An 18718-nucleotide genomic window follows, 5' to 3' on the forward strand; every position below is an offset into this window, starting at 1 on the left:
TCATAGAGAGTTAGGAAGAATTTCAGAGGAAGACCCACCTAAACCAAGAGCTGATGGGTTATTGCAGATTAGCTAGGCACAGAGAGAGAGAAATCCAAACCAAAAAATAGCATAGACAGAGAAAGAGCAGGGTCCATTAAAAGGAGGCAAAAAGATCAGCTGTGCCTTCTGTTTACCATGCCTGAGAATCAAAACATGTTAGTATGTGTGTATATTCATTGAGTGTATGAGAGAGGAAACTTTAGTTTTTAAAAGTTTCAGTATAATAAAAAATCAACTCCACCAACCTATAAAACCTTTACTATTTAGCCCAAAGTCCTCTAAAGTCTATTGGGCTAAACAACATTTCCATTAACTTTTCTCATTATCTTCTTTTTCCTCAAGTCAAATTTTAATTTTTAAATATTTTTTTATTGTGTGTCTTAACTGTTGGCATTTTCCTAGTACTTTTTAAATGGTTACTGCAGACAGTGGTATGGTTAAGTAGAGAGATGTGAACCTAACCACCTTGCATGAAATTATTACATACAGAAAAACTGTTGCAGGTTCCAAACACTCAAATGAGAGATCAATATTTGGAAAATGACCTCCTTGTAAACTGAGATTTGAGGTGCGTGGGGACAACCTCCTGCAGAATATGGCGGAAGGCAAAGTGGTCTGGAGTCCAAATGTCTACGCCATTCACTTTGAGACTCTCAATCTCATCATTTGTCGAATGGAATCCATAATATCTGTTCTATATTCTTCGTAGGGATTCCCAAAACTGAAAGAGAAACTATATGTGAAATGAGTCACCTAACAGATGGCAGATGGTTGTATTCAGTTTTGCACAAGGTCATCTGCTATTGTGGTTATTTTTATGTTAGCAAATAAAAATTTTATACCCTTCCAACAATTACAACAACATCGTGTATGGAAAAATATGCGTGGCAATTTAAATTAGTGAAAGTAAAGCTATACTTTTTAAATACACAGTTTTAAATAGTTTGCGTGTGTGGCATAACTATAGCAAGTGTGTTTACATAGAAATGGTTGTTTGCCTCATTAGCAGGAGGGTAATAACATTATAACCATTTTGTCTCATAGAATGATTGAAGATAGTGGGAAAAGAGGAAATACCATGGCAGAAAGAAGACAGCTGTTTGCAGAGATGAGTAAGTATGGAATTTTTAAGGAACACCACGTAGTTTCCATTGAATCCTCACAGAAAGACTGGAAATAACCATTTAATCCTTATGGCACTTGTGCTTGTCCTTAAAACCCTAAATTCTTTGTATAAAATGTACATTTAGGCATTTTTGCTTCCTATCAGGTAAGAGTTAAACTAGTCAGTGAATCATCATAATGTATTACTGGAGTGTATGTTTTCTATGAAGGAAAAAGTTTCGTTGAGCCGAACGCGTGTATACCCACACACAGACACGTGATAACCACTATTTAGTGTTGGCATTAATACAGTCCACAAAATTTTAAAGTCTGTGTTCATGCCCCCTCATTATCACAGCATCTGGCATGTTGTAGGCACTAGATATAATTCGTGAAACGAATTATTGAATGTCTTAACTGCAATATGATAGCACATGTCAATGTTGGAAAAAAGAGAACTTGACATGGTGGGGGCACCCACCTCAAATTACATTTTATAAAGAGAAAAGTACAATTCCCTTATTGTCTTTTTATCTCTCCTTCCCTGCACAGGGAATAAGGATGAGCAGACATAAGTTGTAAGCCTTTCTCTCTGAGAAGGCTCTAGACAAAATTAGGTTTCCACTGAAGATTGGAGCTGATTTGGCAAGAATGAGGGTCGGGAGCAGATAAAGGAAAGTCCCAGATAATAAGATTCATATTTTCCTTTATCATTTCCCAATAATCTGGAGGCACCGAGACCGCATCAGAACTAACAAAAAGGAAAGAAAATTAAAATTGATGTGAGAAATCTCAATCATGCTCCTTGCTTTTTTCCACTTTCAGAGACACGTCTGAAGTGCCTGAGAGAATTGCAGCCATGACCTTCCAATTTCCTAGGCCATATTTGGTCCTGTATATTCACTTCTGGCATGGCCGGTCACCTGGAGTTGTGACCTTTGTTGATGCAAATCTAACAGAGGAAGGAACCTAATTATTGCTGCTCATCTACACAAAATGCAAAGCAACACAGGTGTCCTTCCACACCATAGATTCTTAGACTGAAAGTCAAGAGCCACATACATTATGGGCCAGTGGTTTGTCAGAAAAAGAAAACTATATTAAAATTTAACATAACGAACCGGTGAAGCCTTGGAGGAAAGCTTTGAATATCCTTGTTACATTAAAGATGTACCAGCCAACACACTGCAAGAATTCTAAAAAATGTGCTTATTTGATGCTTTTGTAAATACTCATGTAAGTTTAAGTCCCCTGTCACAGTTCCTCCTGGGGCAATTCTACCTGGGGCAATTCCTGGCACGAATACATATGTCACAAATGTCTTCCGTGTTAAAGTTGTCTGAATCAAAGGATGATGGACATAAGTTTTGCAGCCACAGAAACAGAAAAGCTCTAAGTTTTTCCAGTGAGAGAGACAGGAAAACTGCATTTGTTCCCAAATTGTAACTTTATGTTTTCATAGAAACTTCTCAAGGTTGTCATGCATCGTGCACTTTATTAAATCGTTTTTTTTTTTTTATTTTTTAAGTTTATTTATTTATTTTGAGAGAGACAGTGTGAGTGGGGCACGGACAGAGAGAGAGAGGGGGAGAAAGAGAACGCCAAGCAGACTCCTCACTGTCAGCACAGAGCTCAACGCATGACCTGAGCCAAAACCAAGAGTCGGGTGCTTCACTGACTGAGCCACCCAGGCACCCCTTAAATCATTTTATGAGTTCTCCTGATTAGTGATCAGAATTGTTAAGCAAGCCACACAAAGATGTATCTTTTTTCCTTGAGTATGCTAAATAATAGACTCAGATGTTGGCCAAAACCAGGTAAACATATCTGACCTTAACAATGCTTTCGTGAGCATTATATTTAGATCAACACTAAGTAGGACATGTCCACAGCAAGATTCTGCCAGATAAGACAACTGGCTGATTTCAAAGGGAAGAATTGATTTCGATAGATAGTCATACAAAAGAGAAAGGTGATCTCACTGAGAATGTGTGAAATAGTTGAAAAATAATATGGGTTACCCCAGCAACTCTCTCTGAGGGACTGCAAAAAAAGACAAGGAAGCTATTAACAGGGAAGACTGACCTCAGGCCTTGGAAAGTAAGTTCCTCCAAGAATCTGTGAGGGAGCTAAAAAAGAAGGAGGAAATTGTAAATCTGGTCAGCTGAGTATTTTCTAGAAATAATTATTTTTTAAACAGCAAAAGAAAGTGCCAAAGAGATTTTTGTTTCGGAAATTACAAATGCCAAAGAAAAATTGCATGTGAAGGTGTTAAGGCAGGGAAGACTTAATTCAAGACTATTGCAATGCAGTCAAGACTATCACACGAGAGAAGGGAGATTGAACTCAACTCCCTGGAAGGCAGGAGGGTTTTTAAATGCCAGAGTGAGCTAGTAGCGAGCTACTGCTAAAGTCCTGAAGATTATTCGTGGGGAAGGTGATCAGTTGTGTTTGCCAGTTGTCCCAATTAGGAAGTTAAGCTTCTACCCTCCACAGAGACTGGGAGATCTGCTCCAATGATTACATTTCAAAGGTTTGGTTCCCAGGTCCTTAAGAAAGATATTTCTGGGATGTAAAACTGTTGAGAGGCTAGGAGATTACTTCTCAAAGGGGCAGACAGAGAATTTACAATGAAAAGTTTTCTAAAGTAAATGCTCTAAGAAAAGGAGCTCAGAGGCTTAGAGTCAGGAAGAAGCCTGTCTGGAAATTTAGTCAGGCTCAGGGAAATGTTAAGGCATCTTAGCCTTACAAAGGCCAGAGAACAAAGGACATAGCGAACAGAGAACAATAATTGATAAGAACAACTGGTAAGAAATTTAGGCAAATTCAGGTGATTACAGCACATATGCATTAAACATCTACTCTGAGCTCATAACCACAGGCCTCAGAAGCAAAAAGAAATGGCAAAGAAATGAAATTAAGGATAGCGTGGACTCACATATAAGCAAAAAAAGACTAGCCTTGTATTTAAAAAAAAAAGCAAAACGAAACACTAACTCTGTGGCCACCAACTTCGATTAAAGAAATTCTAGACAGGTTGCCCTTAACCAAAAATTCCCTTCAGTATAATGCCCTAATTATCAGTTTATTTGGTACCTTAGATTAAAACTAAAAAGACTAGTTAAATGTAAATGTCATCCTCACCTTGGCTTTTCAGCCATCAAATAAGTTTATCAGCTCAAATAAGTTTATCAGATTGGCTTTTAGCAGAATAAATTGTTCTTGGAATTAAATCACCTTCTCTGTTTTTCTGCTCTCAGAGGACATCACTCGGCCTTATATGACACTTACTTATGAACTTGTCAGTCATTGTTGTGAATGCTTCCTAAGGTAGCTTAAAGAAGGTAAACCATAGACGTTTACCTTCAAATCCATTCTCTTTAGATGCTGAATAAATGTTGGTTTAAAAGCCTACAGGGCACAGGATAGGTAGGTTTTAATCAGAGGAGAGTGATTGGAAGACATTCCTTCAGAATAAGGAAGGCTATCTAACAGGATAAGGAAAGGCCTGAGGAGAAATCACAATGATACCACTGGCCTCTGCACAGAGGGGGGATGGAAAATCAAAGGGAGGCAAGTGTAGGTACTTGGAAAACACCCGAATCCTTCAAAGGCAGATAGTTCTTCAGGAAGTGGACTACAAGTCAGCACGTGGCTAATGGGAATGGAACCTACAGCATGATTTTGCAATGCACACTGTGACTTTTAGGAAAATTGATTTCAAAAATTGAAAACAATGACACGAATGAGCCCACTGCTATGAGCCCACCATACACACCACTATAGGCCATGGTGGGTACAGGGACTATTTCCACTTGCTTCTTCATTTCTCTTGCTCTTCAGCCTCTTTAAGATGTTAATACCATGGGTCACCATCCTGGAAATACTCTCTGATGTCACCACCCAAGTCTGGTCTCCTGCTGTTTTTGACCACTGCCGTTCTCTTTTTCTGTCTCTTAGCAGATCCCAGACACCCTGAAGCCAGATCATACCAAAGCTTTGTTCTTGAACAATTCCCTCCATATACAATTTTACTTTCTCTCAAGGCTTCACCTTTATTGTCATGGCTCCCAAGTTTCAAGGAGTCCTTCAAAACCACATCCATGTTCTCCTGAACCATCTTATCCAGAATAGTCAGCATATAAAGTCAGTGTCCCTCCAGCCTTGCTTCCTCACTGTCAAGGCTTCTACTAATGAAACAACTTGAGGTGGGCTCACCATTTATTCCACTAACAGTGCCCATGGCTGTATGCAGAGACTTCTCTTGGAAGAATATTCCCAGTCTTGGCCCAGTTAAGACAAATTGCTACATTTTATGTTTGTTGGTAATTCTGAGAATGTATGCCATAGTCAGGAGTTCCATATCTATATCTCCAACTGCCGCTGATATCTCCACTTGGACATCCACAAGCATCTCAATCCATGTAAGCCCAAAACTGAACTCTGCATTCACGCACCTGCAAACCTATGCCTCCTGTTTGTACCTTGGCTCAGAGAGGGCCTCCCCACCCCACTAAGTGTCCTAAGAGAGAAATTTGACCATTATCCTTGACCCCCTAGCTCCTTTACCTCTCTCTCACTCTCTCTCTACTTCACACACACACACACACACACACACACACACAATCAGCAAGCATGGAAGAGTTCAGACATGGAATCTTCATAGGCTTCATCTTTATTCTGTAAATATTTGTTGAGCAAATTTGAAAAATGAATGAGATATTTAATTATCTTAATGACTTTATAAAAGGCTTTATAATGAGCTATCAAAACATGAAAGGCAAAATATACTTTAATTGTGTGAAACTATTTAGAATGTAATAAAACTAGGGGCACCTGGGTGGCTCAGTCGATTAAGTGTCGGACTTCAGCTCAGGTCATGATCTCATGGTTCATGGGTTCAAGCCCCACGTCGGGCTCTTGCCGACAGCTCAGAGCCTAGAGTCTGCTTCGGATTCTGTCTCCCTCACTCTCTGCCCTTCCCCCATTCACACTGTGTCTGTCTCTCAAAACAAATAATTACAAAAATTTTAAAAATTATTAGAATGTAATAAAACTAAAGCCAAGAAGTAGGTAAGATAGGTTGGTTGGTTGGTTGGTTGGTTGGTTGGTTGGTTGGTTGGTTGGTTGGATAAATAGATAGATGGACGAATGGAGGGAAAGAATGTAAGAGGTAGGAGGAAGGAAGAGAGGGAGAGAAGGAGGAAAGGAAGGACATAGAGGAAGAGCAGAGAAAAATCTTGAAAGGAAGAACAAAAGAAAGGAAAAACAGGATTTGTAGGAGATAACAGTGTGATCAATCAGAATTTCTTAACTGCATCTTTGTTTTTGTCTTTATCACTTTCTTCCAAGTATGACGTGGATATGAGAGATTGGAAGACAAGATACAAGAGCATCAAATTGCCTTAAGTGGATTAGCTTTAAATGTTCATTATGAAAAGTTTCAAATATATAAAGAAGTGGAGACAGTAATATTCATCTCTGCCCTTAATTATTTAGCCCCAGTCCCTTCTGTATAATTATGAAGCAAATCTAAGGTATTATTTAAATGAGTTGAATCTGCATGTTTTAAAGAATTATATCCCAGTGATGCAATAATACAGGGAAAAATATCATCCATTTTTTTCAGAAATAATTAGACCATTGCAAAAAAATTAAAAATAGGGAAATGCTATACTCATTTTTTATTAAGAAGGAAGAATATGGCTTCTTGAGAGTCCAGGGTATGAACTTGTAGGTTTTATGATAAGATGGATTCATTTTCAGGTCATGGAAAAAATATAGTGCTAATCCTAGACATTTCAACATGCTAAGAACAAGGATTGCTCTATTGACTTCTTTATGCATTTATTCAAATTCTATCTTTTTTATAAAGGAATTAAGTCAGCTAATTTCCCTTTTTAATAAGGCTCCTAGACTGCTAGCTCAGGAAAATACGATAGCATAAAAATGAACCTTAATTCAACAAGATACTGACAAAGGCTCTTATGTTGTGCATGTGTTGGAGATGTGAGTCAGTTTGCCATACAATTAGGTTGATTTATAGGTGGTGTTGTGACCATATCTGCAGGAATAAGCAATGGGTCAATCAACTTGGAAGGCAGCCTCTAGTAGCATACTAGAAGAGTCTATGTGTGGCCCTGTTCAGGTGCTTGGTTTTAACCAATAACTTGGACACAGAAGACCTGCAACTACTCCCAAGGCAAACTACAAACTTATAGACTTTCAAGAAGAGACTACCCATGTAAAACTGAATTAAGTTTCTGGTTTATTGGGGGTGGGACAAATAAATATTTTAAACAAGGGGGATAAGCAGAGCAAGAGCCTGTGCAGCATGTCTCAGCTCAGCGTTTTCGGGTCCCAGAATCCAGATGGATCCTGTGGTTGCCACTTACATGGTCTGTGCAATGTGCATCCCCTTTGAACTTCAGCCAGGAAGAACTTCTACAAATAGGAAACATCTAGAGACCCTCAGACCCCTTCCTGATTCTTGAACAAAAAGAGGGTCAGTTAAGTCCACATCATGATAGGGCAGGGGAGAACAGTCAGTGCACTCCCGTCCCTAAGCATCATCATTACTACATGTAGGAGAGGTGCACCTTTGCCAAATTGCCCCTAGAGCCTCTATGAGAGGGAGGTGCAGAGGAGCTAGTATTTCTGTCCTCAGAGGATAAAGTTTTGCTGGAACTAAGACATTTAATTGTCTGCTGCATCACAGCCCTTTTATACCTGCGGATTATCATTATTCTTAAAGAACTCACGCAACTAATCTGTGTCCCTAATGTCTTCTTTTAAAGGATTATTTTCAGATACTGAGACTCTCTTGACTGTTGAGCCAAGCTCAGCATCAGTAAAAGTACATCCTCATCAGGGAAAAAGGCAGATTTAGTGTTCAGGTATTTCTGATAGTCTCTCTGTCTCTGGTTATCCAGAACCCTAGAGAATTAAGTTTCTAAATGAGCCTCTCAGATTTACAGAGGACACAAAACTGGGAAGGCCCTTGGAAATCCCAGTGGCAAAATCAAAAATTTTAAAACTATCAGAACAATTACAAGCATGAGATAAAAATTAAAAGAAACTAACCAGATAAATATGAAGTCCTATCTTCAGCCTCCAAATAAGCATTTTTTTTTTTCAACGTTTATTTATTTTTGGGATAGAGAGAGACAGAGCATGAACGGGGGAGGGGCAGAGAGAGAGGGAGACACAGAATGGGAAACAGGCTCCAGGCTCTGAGCCATCAGCCCAGAGCCTGACGCGGGGCTCAAACTCACGGACCGCGAGATCGTGACCTGGCTGAAGTCGGATGCTTAACCGACTGCGCCACCCAGGCGCCCCCAAATAAGCATTTAAGTAGAAAATAGAAAAGATGTGATCATATGTAAATACATATGATTTTTTTCAGCTTTTTAATGAAAAGAACTAGAGGAACGAGCCATTTATTTTTTAAAATTGCATTCGTGGGGTGCCTGGGTGGCTCAGTCAGTTGAGCGTCCCAGCTCTTGATTTTGGCTCAGGTCATGAACCTGAGGTCTTGGGATCGAGCCCAACATCAGGCTCCGTGTTGAGCATGGAGCCTGCTTAAAATTCTCTCTCTCTCTGTCTGTCTCTCTCTCTCTCCTTCTGCCCCTCTCTCACATTTTCTCTCTCTCTCTCTGTAAAATAAAAAAAAAAAATAATTGCACTCATAATTGTCCCTATCAAAACTGGTCATGATTGCTTTCTATATATTCTATACAGAGGAGGCAAATTTGGGTTAATTTTGTATATCTCACTTCAATGAGATACGAGCCAGCCATAGAGCAGAAGGACCAGAATGGATGAAGGTCTCAAAACTGTCTGATGGTAATAGAGAATGATAGCAACATCCACGTATTGAAGCCCTATTGTAGGCCTCACTCTGTGATAGACATTGTGCTTGCAATGGTTATGGAGTTGAACGGCTCCAATGTCAAAAGGTCAAGAGGTTATGCCCCCCGCCAAACTTTAAACTCCTCAACGGCAGGGGCTTTTCTACATAGCCTTCAGATGGTAATGAAGATGCTAATCAAGGTGCTTCCCAATGTGCAAATTATCAAGTGGCTAGAAGCAAAGCTTCTGTGTCTCCAGAAGGGAAATCACATCAAGTGGATTGAACTTATCAGGAGGCAAATTAAAGCTCAAATATAAAAAAGAAATTTCTATCACTTATTGTTGCTAAGGAAATGTACAGGAAACCTTTTTAGGAGTCCCACCTGCTAGTAGGTGCTCACTATATACAAGCTTCAGAGGTTACCAGCTGGTAAAGCTGATGCTGTTATCTCCATACACATGAAGAAATCAGAGACCAAGTAAAAACTTGTCAAAGTTCACATAACTGGGAAATGACAGATTAAGGTTTACTGACTCTAAAGCTCATTTATTTTCACAAGTGATAATCATTCCTGTCATTGGAAATAATCTTCTATGGCCATTGTCTACCTGTCCCGCTCTTGAGAACATTCTCCGTTTAGGAGAATTCCTGCACTGGGTGAGGGTTAAGCCCTCTCTCTTTGGTTCTTCAGGAACTCAGTATCAATGAGCCTGTTTGTCAAGTAATCAACTCTCATAAGAATGAATGTTTAATGATCTGCCTTATAAAACTATAAAGCAATAGGAGTATTGGTATCATTTGTGAATGAATCTAAAGAGATCAGTTTGAATCAAGGGAATGTTGATGCTCTCAGTGCAGGACACGTGCTAATTCATCCCGAGTTTGATTAGAAAAGCACTTAATTGGCCTCCCAATATAATTACTTCTAGGCCAGCTCATTTACTTGCTGCCCTATTATATTTTGAAGCATTCGTGTAGCACTTTTACTGGTGAAGTTCAATATATGTCAAAAATAGCTCTCTGCCTTTATATCTGTTATGAACCATAAACAGGGCTTAACGAATGCCAAATATTGAGAAGCAGAAAAGAACAGACATTTGTTGAAAGTCTGTTTTGTCTTAGACACAGTCTAGAGATGAGCCCATTCAGAGAAGGGTGGGAGGACCACCAGGATCTCTGGTGTGAATGGGACAAAGAGCCCATCTGCAGGGCATTGTGTGGAGACTCGCCCAAGCCGGGCAGAGGTCCTGGGTAGAGGGTGGTGGGAAATACCGTTGGGTAGGTGGCATGGGAAGAGCTTGGATTCTGAGCAGAACGTTCAGACCTGGTGCTGTGAGCATCAGAAACCATGCTGGATTCTTGAGAGAAAGAGTAGAATGAGGAAAGTAGTTGAAGAATATGGGGAACACGTACCTCTATGTTAGAGAGGAAACGGAAGCTCCGGTATAAAAAAGAGTAGTGGTTGTTTTTAGAAAGTCTCCTGTGAGGTTGACAGGCAGGTTTGCAGGATAGACCCTAGTAATACTAATGAATACTTACACAGCTCGAACTACGTGCCAGGCAGTGCCCTCTGTGCTTAATTATAGTCACTCATGTATCCTTATAATTTTGTAAAATAATTAGTAGTAGTATCATCACCCCCATCTTCCAGATGAGAAAACTGAGGTTTCTAAAAGCAATTAGTCACACAGCAAAGAGGCCCAGCTTTCAGCAAGTACTCACCTCACAGCCGTATTCTGATGACCAATCACCGCGCATCTACAATGGTTATTGGATGATAGTGCTGTCATCTTGCTGGTTAAGTCACAGCTTGACTAGATTGTTCTCAGAAGCGGCAGACACCGCAGGGCTGAGGCTGTGTTCCTTGGCCCACAAACATGGTTGACAACCTCATCTCCCGTGTTGGATACTTGTGTTCTTTTCCCCTAGTGTTTGAGGGGTGTGAGGCCAGACCTTTTCAAGTCTTAAAGTTGTGTTTGTGTTCTAATAAAGGTAAAAATCAAATTAAGTGAATGGGTTATATCTGTAGTTGCTTTCTCTGTAAATATTATAAATCCCTTTCCACACACATGGCATACCATATGTGGACGTTTCTCCCCCCCACCAGGGGCTCAAGATCTGGATCGTATCCGACTCTCCACCTACAGAACAGCATGCAAGCTTAGGTTTGTGCAGAAGAAATGCAACTGTAAGTATGCCAGTTGTTTGGACTAATTACCCTCATGAATCCTATCGTTTACATTTGTTATAGTTTATTAAAACTGTTTTTCTCCTAAGTGTTGATAAAAAAATATGTTTATACAACAATAAAAAGAGGACTATGATACGCAAAAGGTAGAGAGACTATTCGTAAGTAATTCTGAAGGCTGAATTGCTGCTCTCAACGGCTGAAGTGTTGAAATGGATAAGGCTCTAGATGTGTCCAACTTCCTGTCCTTGGAATGGTTTAAATCTGGGTGGATATTTTTCTTCTCTTCTGTAGCCTTGGTAGTGTCGATGCTGTGCCATCAAAATGGCTTCCAAGAACTTTATAAAATATTGAATATGAAGTCCTCTTTGTATTTGTGTGTCCTTTGCAAGTATAGGAGAATGTTTACAAGCTCCTGGAAAACATAGGATTTTCTTTCTGAAGCTACAAAATTAGCACTTTGTTTCAGAGTATTGACTACATTTGCCTACATCAGACAACAGGAAGAGAAGAGGCAGTAATATTTTAAGAAACAAAGGGACTTGCTTCATCTTTTTCCCAAATTTTCAAATGTCAGCGGCCAGCTAGATCACTAATCACAGCGAGCCCTTTACATCTTCTGCTGCACCGTCGCTTCCATCATATCACACCCCATCCATTTTCTGTTGGAGAGAAAAATCGCCTCATATTTCCTGTACATGAACTTACTCTTTTCTTTTTGTAAACTGTCTGCTGTAAAAATTAATAACTGTTCTTATTTTCTAATTAGTATTGAATGGATTAGAAAAATGAATACCGTAATGTTCCCCTGAGTACATACACAGTTTTGAATAAGTGGCCTAGGGATTACGAACATTGAACGTAGAAACCAGCCGTTTCCACAACTCTACCCTCCCCGAGTCTCCAGCAGGTGTTTCTTGGGGGCCCTGGGCAGGCCAGCCCCAGCCCCAGGCTTCCTGGCTTACAGCAAATCGTTACTAATGGCGTGGGCAATGTGTATTTGGTCTTCGAGTTGCTCGTCTACAGCTTATTCCTCAGCCTCAGTGGCTGGACACGGGGCTGAAGTTTGGGGCAGGATGACAAAGGAGTAAAAACAGATCAGCAAAATATTGAAGACATGTTTGACTCCTTTCAGGAAGCTAAACCAATTAAAAAAAAAAAAAAGAAAGTGGGGAGACAATGAGAAGAACACTGCACACTACAGATGGAGGAAGGAATTCGTGGATGTCCTTGCAGCCCTGGGCACTGATGAGTCTATAAAAGGTCTTTTGAGGACAAGGAAGAGGCTCACATTAAAGAAAAGCTTTTCTCCCCCCCACCTCCTCAACCCCACCACCCATATTAAAACACAAGGAAAAATCTCCATGTTTTCAGCAATGAAAAAGTGATAGAATCCTCCCATGTGATTTCCTCATTACCACTCAATGGTCCTTAAAATAGAAGGGTGAGGAGAAGGAGCAGGGACAAGAATTCTGTCCTCAGAGCTTTGCCAAGCAGAGTTTCATCAGGTCTTTCAGCAGAGACGGGAAATTGCAAAAAGGTATTACAAAATCATAGGGGTGAACTAAAAAGTAAATAATGAGAAGGAAGGAAGGAAGGAAGGAAGGAAGGAAGGAAGGAAGGAAGGAAGGAAGGAAGGAAGATGGGGAAGGGAAAGAGGGAGGGAGAGGGGGATGGGAGGGAGGGAGAGAGAGAAGAAAAAAAGAATCGTGATTTGACAACCACCCCTGCAGCCAACATCACAAAGGCCCTAACTGGCTCCTGCCACCCTGGGGTGACATTGCTTTCCTGCTGCTCTCAGGTCATGGCCCTTTCTCATTCCTGGGGCATCTCCTTTTCCTCTACCTATTCTTTTCTGGTCTTCATCCTTATCCTGCATCCAGCATCATGTCATTGTCACATTGATCTCGGGGAAAACAGTGCTAGTCCATCCCTGGGTGGAAATAGAACTTTCATACCTGCCCAGTTGACTCTCAGTGCACCCATTCATTTACCTTTTAATTTAGAAAGCTTATAACGAGCTCCTCCTGTGTGTTCAGCACCATGCTTAGGTGCCCGGGATGAAGCAATGTGAGTAAGACACGCTCTCTGCCTTAAAGTTGCCCCAAGTCTAACTGGGTGGATGGAATTTTAAACAGACTCCTAACTCAGTGTGAAAGTGTAATGGTAGGGATATGTGTGCAGTGTTGTGGGAGCACCAGGGAAGCAGTGCCCTACCTGGGTGTGAGGGCCAGTAAGAGGAGTTCCCTGCAGAGGGAGACATCTAGCCTAGTTCTTAAAGAGTTAGTGGACATTACACGGGGAAGTGTTATGCCTGACAAACTTCATCTATTTTAGATGAGAAAAAAATTACGTTCTATACAAACTATACAAAACTAAGGCTTAAGGAAGAGAAATGAGCAGGTTTTGGATGCTAAACGAAGCTGCTTTATAAAATCATTTCCACCTTGAGCAGAAGCATTGTATGCATGTACAATATGTGTTTGCTGAGTTTTCCTTCCTGACAGTAAATATAACAGTTGTGATCTTGAGGGGCTTGCAAAATGCTAACACAGCTGAGTCTGTTTTATCTTAAAGGTAGAGCCTTCTTTTTAAGATAACCAGGACCTGATGTTTATGTGACATAATATCAGTCAACGTTGAACCTACCCCCCTTAGAGGAAGGTCATTTTCGTCTGCAATAAAACATAATCCACCATAAATATTGTACTTTGTAGTGGAGTTTTACTCTACAATGAAATCAATAAGAACAAAAAGTCCAGGTAGTGTGTTTGTAAGTACATCGCTTTATTGGAAATTCTTACATAGCATTTACTTCGTAGAAATCAATGGACTTTGGTGGAGAACAGGTTATTTTTCAGTCCAGACCTTATTTACAGGTAAAATTGATTTTGTATATTAACGAAACTAAACTTACAAACTACATGATAGAGGTGAAAAGCATAAAAACTGACCCTTGTGAAGTCATCGCCTACAAAAAAATATTGTCTGGATATAGACTTTTAAGAGATTTGTTTTCTATCTGATCTCAGATATCAGAAGGGTTAGTTAATTCCCTGTATTTCTGTCCCCACAGCCCTTGCCTACTCTCTTTATGGTTTCCCATATAGAACACTGATTCCTATCACTGCCATTCATGTTCATTCCCTTTAATACAATTCCTGATGGATGCTGAGAATAACTGGTTCCCAGGATTCTAAAAAGCCTCCATTATAAAAGGCTGAAAACTGTAGCCTGTGCACTAAATGCAGCCCTAACTTTTGTCTAGACTGTGAAATAGGAGTTTTTACAGATGAATATTTTTAATAATTTTAGAATAGGGAATGCTACTTATAATCCCTGTTAAGCAAAATGTTATCCCTCCCCACAAAAATTCCAGTCTTCTCGTTGGCAGACAAGCATTAAAAAAAAATCGCACTCCATTATTGTATTTTTAATTTCATCATTGTATAAATTTTTCTCTTATTATATATATGCCATCGTAAAATCTACATAATATTACTATGTAATACAGTAGTGCCCCATTGTCCACACACAAAGATATTTACCAACCTCTGTTATAAAAGGAAAATTGTGGGGCACCTGGGTGACTCAGTCGGTTGAGCAGCCGACTTTGGCTCAGATCATAATCTCACAGTTGATGAGTTCAAGCCCCACATCGGGCTCTGTGCTGACAGCTCAGAGCCTGGAGCCTGCTTCAGAGTCTGTGTCTCCCTCTCTCTCTGCCCCTCCACTGCTCTGCTGTGTGTGTGTGTGTGTGCGTGGCTGTGTGTGTGTGTGTCTCAAAAAAAAAACATTAAAAAGAAAAGAAAACAAAAATTGTGAGAAACCATCTTTTCTGTTTTCTTTTTCTCCTTTTTCAAGTTTATTTATTTTTGAGAGAGACAGAGACAGCACGAGCAGGGGAGGGGCAGAGAGAAAGGGAGAGAGAGAGAATCCTAAGCAGGCTCCACGCTAGCACAGAGCCCAATGCAGGGCTCAAACTCACAAACCATGAGATCATGACCTGAGCCAAAACCGAGAGCTGGACACTTAACTGACTGAGCCACCCAGGCGCCCCCATCTTTTCTTTTTTCAAGCAGAAGATTCTTTATTCCTTCAACTTTCCTCCATGGGATCTATTTTTAAGTCAGCTTCTTTCCCTTACCCTTCATCTTTGCACACTGTCATACCCTCCCTCCCCGTGCCATGACTAGCACATTCCCTAATGGAACAAAGGAATTTGTACCCCTAAAAATTAGGGGGCAGCAAGTTGGCAATCTTATTTTCTAGGAGGAATAGGACTGAATGGAGAATATGCATACTATTCCTAATACTGCTTTCTAATCAACAGCCTTCTCTTTAACTTCTGGGTTTCCTAAGAACTTTCCACAAAAATAAATACCCTGTATGCCATGTAGGCATAAGGATGTGTGAAATGGCAACATTCTCAGCCTTTGTTTTAAACAAATAACTATTTTCTGCCAGAACATTATTTCCTCGGTCAGCGCTGACATGGTTAATGATCCAGATACCCTGTAATGTCAGCAGATCATTTTTCAGAAATTACTTTGGAGTCAATGGAACGCAGCCTTAAGTTCATGAACAATAAAAGGGAATGAGAGAAATAAATCAGAAATCTCAAATCCCTCCTGTTTAATAGTAGAAACAAAAGTACGGAGGCACTTTCCTTTAGTTCTTCTGGTCACAGTCTGAATTTTCCTTTTGTCACTCATATCAGCTAAAATTTAATTAAAATTTCACTTAAAAGGAAAAGAGGAAAGGTATATATTAGTATCTGAGCTTTCAGAGCTTCTCAAATGTCTTCCCTCTAATAAAAGAAACATTTTTATAAGTATTCTTCATCCGGTTATAATTTAAAGTTAGAACACATGCTTTGCCTTTAATAGCTCTAAATTTCTTTCAGGGTTTCTAGAACAACAACAACAACAACAAAATGCAGACCCCGGTTTACCTAATGGCTTCTCTGTCACTGTGAAATTAACCCATGTGAGTGCTATATATGCGGTGGGTCCTGAATAAATATTCTCCTATGAGTGAATGAGTATGCTTCACTAGATTCACTTTTCACCAGCCAACTGACTAGTCTTATGCTTCAGGAGTAGGCTTTACATATGTTTTTAGAAATAAATACTAATACCCCATTCGTTTTTCTTTGATTGGGTGTGCCAGCATATTCTTCCTCCCTGCCATATTCTTAAGTATGTGGGATTTTGGTGGCCTGTACCAGTTTTCTATCATTACATAACAAATGACCCCATACTTAGCAACTTAATACAACACACATTTACTATCTTACTCTTTCCGCTTTCCGTAGGTCAGAAATCAAACACAGCCTAGGGTCTCACAGGATCTGTGGCTCTCTTCTGAGTGAACTGGCTGTTGGCAGAATTCATTTCCTTATGGTTGAAGGATTGAGGTCTCCACTCCTGTGGACAGTCAGCTGGGGACCATTCCCAGCAGGCTACAAGCCGCCTGCCTTCCCTGCCACGTGGCCCCATAGATATTTGCTTCTACTTCAATGCCAGGTAGAGTGGGTCTCTCTGACTTCCTCCTCTGGGATCAGCCAGAGAAAACGCTCCTCTTTTAAAAGACTTATGGGTGCGCCTGAGTGGCTCAGTCCATTAAGCGTCCGACTCTTGATTTCAGTTCAGGTGTTGATCTCCTGGTTCATGAGTTTGAGCCCCGCTTCGGGCTCTGCACTGACAACACAGAGCCTCTTTCAGATCCTGTGTCTCCCTCTCTCTATGCCCAAATCACACGCTCTCATCTCTCTCTCTCTCTCTCAAAAATAAACATTAAAAATAATAAAAAAATAAAAGACTCAAGTGATTAGGTCAGGCTCACCCAGAAGATCTCCTTATCTTAAGGTCAACTGATTTGAGACCTTAATTGCATCTGCAAAATCCCTTCACAGCAGTAACTGAATAAGCATTTGCTTAAACAATGGAGAAGGTATATCAACACTGAGGACCAGGAATCTTGTCCAGGGAGGTATGAAGAGGAAGGGGGCATCTTAGGGTTCTGCCTACCACACTGCCCAAGATCATGGACTTTTCTGCTTTCCAGGTAATGACATAGACAGCCTTGGGTGAAAAACCAAAGTTCAAAGTAAAATCTCAAGCAATAGGAACAGATCCCAAAAGAGGTATGTCTGAAGGCGAGAGATACGACTCTTTCCTGTCAAAGAGTCACAAGGAAGAGCAGGAATGTTCAATTAGGGAAATAAGTGGCAGATGGCAAAACCTTGGAGCATAATTATCTGTGTTCCAAGTGATTTGGATACATATTTTCATTCTTGATGAAATTCTTTCTAGACACTTGTTTAGAATAAAGAGAAGGACATCGCGCTAGAATACTGCATTCCTAAAAGTTCCCTGGGGCGAAGCTGGTGGGGACAGCAGAACATAAGACCATTCAAGATGCCTGTGTGATATGGCAGTGGAGAACCAGCCCCTCTCCAGGCACCCTGCACGGAAGAACCTGCCCCTTTCCAGGCACCCTGGATGAAGACCCAGCTTCTTTCCGGGCACCCTGGACCTATGGCAAAGTCATTTCCTCTTAATTAGAGCACACTTCTGGTAGACACAAAGCTATGCCTTTAAGGCTCTGGTGCATGTGATATGGGTTTAATTAAAGCAGCTTCTTCCCTTTCTCCCGCTTCTGCATTATACCAGGAAATCAGGACAACCGAACACTTTTGCACTAGCAGTTTAGGAAAGAACCTCATCTTTAAATGCCCCAGCCCGTTGGGAAAGAGTGATGCATGCACAGGAATGCCTTTCAAGCTTCCCAGGCCCATCCAGCAAGTAAGACTCAATGGCCTTCCCTTATGGTCGGCCAAGCTGTGTTCATGGGCACCTACTGGATCAGCCCAGAGCCAGTGAGCAATGAAGGGCCCCCCAGAGGGTGCTGTCCCACAGCCTGGCTCCCAGGACCTTGGGGGCTCTGGTAAACACTAAGATGAAACCAAAGACAGTCAGGAGGACAAGGATAGAATAGTGGCCACTCCCATATAACCACACCTGTGATCCATGACAACTAAACCAAGGAGGTTGTGTTCACATTTTGTTGGTGTCACCAGCAGTCACTCATTTATTTACTCACCCAACAAATGTGGACTGAGGTGTACTGCATGCCAAGCATTATTCTAGACCATGGGGGGGACGTATGATAATATTCCTTAGTGTATAAATTAGTATTAGAAGAGTATTAGAATAACCTCAAGTTTAGAATCTAATAATATGGTCTATTTTTTAGAAATCTTCAGATTTTGTGAGTATCAAATAGTAGATACGCTGTAAAACTTCGCTATGTAAGCTTATATCTAGCCTGTCAGCCCCCTGAGCAAACTGTCATTTTCTGAGGGAAAAAAAAATTACTTATAAGTGTGGTGGTTAAAGAAATCAAGTATATCTGTAGCTCTTGAAATAAATTGTCTAGCTATTTTTGATCATTCATGGTGTTGGGCTACGAATTCCACTTGACCTCCTTTTTAATCAGGAACGGTAAGGTTCTGTTCATTCCGGATG

The 18718-nt window shown here is 40.6% G+C and overlaps 1 protein-coding gene across 31 annotated transcripts in view; it reads left to right on the forward strand.

Moving 5' to 3' along the window:
- The window catches only part of DTNA (dystrobrevin alpha), a 351246-nt gene that overhangs the window by 222434 nt on the left and 110094 nt on the right, over positions 1-18718 (forward strand). For all 31 annotated transcript variants that reach the window (XR_015242529.1, XM_086682719.1, XM_086682721.1 and 28 more), the window contains 2 exons: positions 1087-1154; positions 11106-11186. Coding sequence is in view for 30 of the 31 variants with exons in the window: in XM_086682719.1 (XP_086538845.1) it covers positions 1088-1154; positions 11106-11186 (148 nt within the window). In the remaining variant the exon portion in view is untranslated. The remainder of the gene's footprint in view (positions 1-1086; positions 1155-11105; positions 11187-18718) is intronic.

This window comes from Puma concolor, chromosome D3, assembly GCF_028749965.1.
Source record: "Puma concolor isolate L17-30 chromosome D3, mPumCon1.1.hap2, whole genome shotgun sequence".
NCBI lineage: Eukaryota > Metazoa > Chordata > Mammalia > Carnivora > Felidae > Puma > Puma concolor.